At 60.8% G+C, this 6,116-nt stretch overlaps 1 protein-coding gene across 5 annotated transcripts in view; it reads right to left on the reverse strand.

Annotated features, from left to right (window-relative positions):
- The window catches only part of TM6SF1 (transmembrane 6 superfamily member 1), a 34,994-nt gene extending 30,363 nt beyond the window's left edge, over positions 1–4,631 (reverse strand). For 4 of the 5 annotated variants that reach the window (XM_070570147.1, XM_070570137.1, XM_070570154.1 and 1 more), the window contains exon 1: positions 4,314–4,533. In XM_070570147.1, coding sequence (XP_070426248.1) covers positions 4,314–4,405 — 92 coding nt within the window. In that variant the 5' untranslated portion in view covers positions 4,406–4,533. Of the gene's footprint in view, positions 1–4,313 lie in introns of all 5 variants that reach the window. The other variant, XM_070570125.1, reaches the window with a different exon arrangement.
- Positions 4,632–6,116: the final 1,485 nt, after the last annotated feature.

The raw sequence follows: 6,116 nt of genomic DNA on the forward strand, positions 1-6,116 counted from the left end.
ACCTGAGGCCAGCATGAAGCCAGCCGCTCACCAACAGCATCCAATCCCAAAGCCGGGAAACCGAGGCCCGGCTCCATGGGGCACAGCCCAGATCTTCTCCTGGGAGAGGGCGTGGCACCAAGGAGACCAGGGGCCAAGGCCCCTCCCCAGGGGGGCAGCACCAGGGCCTGAAGCCTGGAGGAGTTAGGAGTCAAGAGACCGGGATTCTAGCATCCAGATTCTACTCTGTCACTGCCCACCTGTGAGCCCTAGAAAAGTCATGTCATTTTAGTCTCCTGTTTATTAAGTAAAAAGCACATCAAAGAAAAAATAGATTACACACCCCTATGTGCCCGGCACCATGGATGAACAAGAGAGGTACCTGTGCTCATGGGGGACCTATCTCAGGGAGTTCTGAGCTCTCTCACCCAGCGGGTCCCCTCAAGTCCTACAGAGACACTCTCCCGCTCACACTTCCAGCACCAATGGGGCTTCCAGCGCTTGACAAAGCAGCGCCTGGCGCTCTCCGAGGGACCACACCAGAGTCCTCAGCAGCCCTTGAGAGCGGCTGCCAGCACCTCTCCTCACCAGCACCCTGCTCGCAACCACAGCTGACACGAGGACTCTCCCATAACCTTCGCCATATGCCCCTGGGACTTCTGGAAACACCCTCCTCAGTCACAGGTTCCAGGGCCCACCAACACCTACCCATAGCTGAGGGACAAACCCAGGCTGGCCACACACCTGCAGCTGCAGTGGGTGCCAGGCACAGTCAGAAATCTCTCCCCAGTGTCAGAGGGGTCAGTCGGGAAGTGATCCATCCAACCTGCATGCAGACAGGCCCCAAGGAAACTGGCCACAGGTGCAGGAAAGCAGTATGCCCAGCAGCTGGCCCCAGGCCCCGCAGAGAGTCACGAAGTGGGCTCTGGGCATCAGCAGCACCCAGATTTCCAAATGCCACCCTAGACCTACAGAATGAGAATACTTCAAGGACGGGGCATGGAAATATGCAACTCCTTTCAAGATAGCTGGATAAGTATGATGCAGAAAGTCTGCCTGAGGACCTCTGCTAAGGTGTATAAGAATTGATACATGGGGGAAGGAGGGAAGGAGGGAGAGAGGAAGCAAGGAGAAAAAAATGAGGATGGATGGTAGATGGATGGTGGATGGTGAATGAATGGATGGATGATGCAATGGACGGATGGATGGATGGATGGATGGATAGCTGGATAGATGGATGATGGACGGTAGATGGTGAAAGAATGGGTGGATACTGGCTGGCTGGATGGATGGATGGATGGAAGACACAGTTCTATGATAAGAATGAGGATGACAGTGTCAGTGTCCAGGTAACAACTGAAATAGGAGGTTTCTAGTGGTGCACATCAATGGATGCTCCAGGCTCCTCCTGTAGAGAGGAGCCAAAGGAGGAAAGGATAGTAGAGAAAGCTGACGTGCATCAGGGACAGGATGCTGGGCTGGAGCATCCTCCAGGACGATGAAGGTGAAGAGGGAAGAGATTAGGTGTGCTGGCTAAGCTGACAGGCATTTTAGTCACAAACAGCCTGTGGTAGGTGGTGGCCAGGAGACACCCCCATCCCTGCTCCTACCAAGGCCTGGGGCTCACAGCCAGCAGGATCACACAGATGGTGATCTTCTGGAGCAGGAGAGAGCAGCGCAAACTGGTTCACGGCGTCCTCTCACGCTCTCCACGTCTAGTGGGGGAGCAAAGAATGAAGAGAAACTGGGGCAGCGGATCGTCTCTGTCTCCTGGCGACAGCCAGATGCAGGACCTGCTCAGAACAGGGAGAAAGGGACGCGGCAGGGACTTCTAGGTGGGGGGCGATGGGTAAGTGCTGCTAGTCTTGGGCTGGGGGCGTGGGTGTTGTTCCTGATGCCCTTCCATGAACAGACGCCTGCTGAGAGGGGACGTGTGTGTGTGTGTGTGTGTGTGTGTGTGTGAGAGAGAGAGAGAGAGAGAGAGAGAGAGAAGGAGAGAGAGAGAGGGAGATCCCAACCCTTTCCTGACGCCTCAACCTCACTGGCTTTTTCTGTTTTTCAGGTTTTCATACAAGGTCTAGTAGGAAGGAAGCCTCCACTAATTCAACTAATTCCAGCGGCTTCAAACCTAACAGAAGGCCTGCCACGCACCAGGCCCCGTGCTGGGCAGGACGGTACCGAGGTGAGCTGCGGCCTGGGAGGCAAGTTCTGACCACAGGACAGCAACGCTCACGGGAAAGGCGCAAGCCAAGGGGGCTGAGAGGAGGGAGCGACCACACTCCCAGGGTTGGGAGGGTTGGAAAGGGAAGACGCGGCATTTTACTCCGGGGCCATAACGTCCAGGTGTGGCTGCAACGGTCAGCTACAGGGAGGAAGGCATCCAGCCAGAGGGGACAGCAGGAGCAACAGCAAGGAGGCGGGAAAGTTACTCAGTGAGTGAGGGGCACAGGACACTCCCGTGGGCTGCAGCACTAGTACGGTGGACGCGGGGCGCTGGGGCAGGGGAACCCCAGGGGAGGCTTTGTCATGGTCCTGGCCAGAGAGGGCCTGGCCAGGGGAAACCAGGAGGAGAGAAGTGATGCTAGCCTAGCCAGGGGACTTATGGGGAACAGGACAGTGGCAGGGGGAGCAGAGAAAGAAGAGCGAGGAGTCAGAGGCCCCTGGGATTTTATGTGCAGGAGGATGGGAGGAAGGGTTGGAACCAATTATTCAAAACTCTATAGGGCTTAGCAATCTGCTCAATATGCACGGCCAGACATAATCCAGCATGTCCTCCGTAAGTGCCATCACCATTATATGGGTGGCTGAGGCCAAAACCTCAGAGTCACCCTCGAATCCTCACCCCGCCATGCAACCCCTCTGCCAGCCACACTGCTCCCTCTCCAGAATCTCCCCACCCCCGCCCAGCCACATCCCTCTCCCGCCAGTACTTCCTGCCCCACTGCTACCTGGAAAGCTCTGTCCCCAGATCTTCCTGTGGTCACCTCCTGCAGCTCAAGTGTCACCTCCTCCAAGAAGCCTTCCCTGACCACCAGTCCCCTTCCCAGTCACTCTCATGTCGACTCTCCGGCCCTTTCTGGCTTGTTCATGGCTACGGCTGCGGCACTTGGAGCAGTGCCAAGCACACAGTAGGGACTCCATAATACTTGCTGAGCTGTCCCTAGTGCCATTTTAGGAGTGTGGGTCCCCCAGGCACTATATCCACAGACCTGTCACATTCATTGCCCAGAGCTGCTTCTTCTGGTAGTTGTGCCCCAAGACTGGGTCAGACCGAGGGCAGACCCTGCCTATGCCCAGGGAGCGCTCAGTATGGAGGGGGGGCGTCTGGACGAGGCATGCAGCAAGTGGTGGCCCCAGGGCAGCGGAGAGGAGGAAGCCCCCGCCCTGCAGGCAGACGTTTCCCCCGCAGCCCGAGGTCTGGGGGGTTTGCAGCGTACACACTGATGCAACTTCCTTAGTACCAACTGCTGTGGGAAACATAAGAGGTTACTTCCTCCCCCCACAGGCGGCAAGGAACACCCGCAGGCACTGAGCCTGGCACCTCTCCACTGCCGGGGCGGCGGCCACGGCCCGGTGCGGGGCTGTCTAGCCAGGGATCCCTCACTGAGGACAGGCAGGTCTTCCAACCAAACCCATATGGGCCTCCATCAGCCCCACCCATTTCCTTAGCGCTGAACTGCGCTGCCTCGCCTCCGGTTCCCCATCCCACACTGAGCCCCTCCGGAGTGTCTTTGGATCCTGGCAATAGGATGCAAATAGAGGCCATTAGACAGACCAGAAAACTGAGGCCAGGCCACACCGTTAGTGCCAAAGCCGGGCCTACAACCCAGGTCTTTGCCTGTTGGCTCAGCGCTATTTCTGCTAGTCATTCACAACAGTTTCTAAAATTAATAAGAAACGATAAGCGTGTGAGTGTCCATACATGGAAACGTTCCTGCGAAATGCGAAACGAACAAGGCACGACCCGAGATAACATGGCCACACTCTTGGCTGTGGGTGTCTGTACCGCCCCCGACCCTGCCCCTGCGCTCCTCAAGGGCAGGGGCATCGCCTTATTGACCGCTGTAACCCGGGACACCTGGCACGGTGCGGGCGCCCGGCACTTGGCCCCGGAATTGCGCCGCATGTCAAGGATGCCAGGCTGAGCGAGGCCTCTGGCCCCTGCGACCTCCGGGCGCCTCCCGCGCTGGCCGGGCCCGGGGCGCCCCCGGAGCCGGCGAACCGCTGCCCCGCAGCCGCTGCTCGAGCCCCATCGGAAAAGTTGTGGGGCTCCCGCCGCCCCTCCCACCGCTGCCGCCGCCCCGAGCCGCCGCCCCCGCCGCGCGCCCACTCACTCGTGCTGGGCCGCCAGGTGGTCGAAGACGTAGGTGACCGGGATGGCCGAGAGGGACAGCACGAACACCCCGGTGGCCGCAGAGGCACTCATCGCCGCCGCCGCGCCGCCTGCCCTTCACCGCATCCCGGCGGGCGCCCCGCCCAGCTTCCGGCAGCGCCCGCGCCCCTTGCCGCCGGCCCTGGAGGCGCCCCCGCCGCGCCCCGCTTCCCTGTGCAGCGCCCCCCGGCCGCCCGCCCTGGAGGCGCCCCTGCCGCGCCCCGCTTCCCTCTGCAGCGCCCCCCGGCCGCCCGCCCTGCAGGCGCCCCTGCCGCGCCCCGCTTCCCTCTGCAGCGCCCCCAGCCTGCCGGCCCTGGAGGCGCTCCCACCGCGCCGCCCTCTGCAGCGCCCCCCGGCCGCGGGCCTTGCAGGCGCCCCGCCGCCCTCTGCAGCGCCCCCCGACCGCCCTTTGCAGCGCCCCCCAGCCGCCGGCCCGCAGCCGCCCGGGGGCGCAGTCCCGGAGGCGCCCGTGCCGCCGTCCCGCCCAGGGCGCCAGGGCTCTGCCGCGAGCGCGGGGCGGCGCCGAGAGGCGGCCGGGACAGGTGCCCCGCGGCGCGCGCTCTGCGGGAAGGCAGCGGCCGGGGAGGCGGGCGCGGGGCCACAGCGGGGAGCCTGCCATCGACGACATGGAGAGGCCCTGGGCTGAGCTGCGGGCCGGCGGAGGGTGGAGCCAGACCCGGGTGTCAGAGCGGGAAGGGCCCGCGGGATCATCCACGTGGGGAACCCTCGGCCCAGGGACGCAAAGGGACAGATGATCCCGAAACCTTGGCACCCCTCCAGCGGGCAGCAAGCACACCGAGTCTGAATCCCGGTTTCAACCCTGGCTGCGCGCTCACCAGCTGTTGACCTTGGTCAATTTACTTAAACTCTGTGTCTCTTCCCTTCTCTATCGTATGCGGATAAACCGCATCACTGTGATCACCGTGAGGTGCTCTCCCTGCACTGCTCAGTACGCTGCTGTCGCCTGCAATTCCCTTTTGCAACTGACCCGGAGAAATGCCATGACTTAGGAGACTCCAGAGCCATCCGTTTCTATACCCGGTAGGGTTCCTGGAGGCCAGGTTACCACCAGTAGCCTCCACAATACCCTGCAGGGTGCACAGACTGGAAGACAAGAGCCCTGCCCTCAGAATCGCGTCAGACACGTGCCCTCTGGTCACCGAGTAGTAGGATATGATTACAGAATATAGGAATAATGCGTGCCAAGTATTGTCCTGCCTGCTTGACGGTGTGTGGGGGGGAGTGGCCTCAGAAAGCCCCCTGGGAGTGAGCCAGGATCAGTCTCCTGCATGGGAAAGGGAAGGGATGGGAGTTTCAGACAGAGAACAGCTCAGGCAACCAGGGGAGGTCGCACAGGACCAGGGTCCTTACAACAGCCAGTGAGCTGAACAGGTGGTGCGGCTGGTTCTAGACACGAGGAAAATGAGTCGCAGAAGGCTCTGAGCCGCTGCAGGGCCACCCAGCTGCTCCCAAGCCGGCTCTTCTGATCCCCTATCTGGTGTTTCTTGGAGACTTCTCCAACTCAGAACATAGTGATAAAGCCTTGGCCCACACTGTGACATATCCAAAGTTTCCCCAAGGGATGTCCTCAGCTGTAACCGGGACGTCACCCTCTTCCACATCTAATAAACTTCAGCACTCTCCTTAAACTCCTTCTTCCTCCCAACAACAAATGCCTCCCCTGAGACCCTTCTCTCCTCCCAACCAATCTCCACCAGTCTTCCGGGCCAGCCCAACCGCTCCACCACCACCCAGACCTCACTGA

This window comes from Equus przewalskii, chromosome 1 (genome assembly GCF_037783145.1).
Source record: "Equus przewalskii isolate Varuska chromosome 1, EquPr2, whole genome shotgun sequence".
In the NCBI taxonomy this organism is placed as follows: Eukaryota; Metazoa; Chordata; class Mammalia; order Perissodactyla; family Equidae; genus Equus; species Equus przewalskii.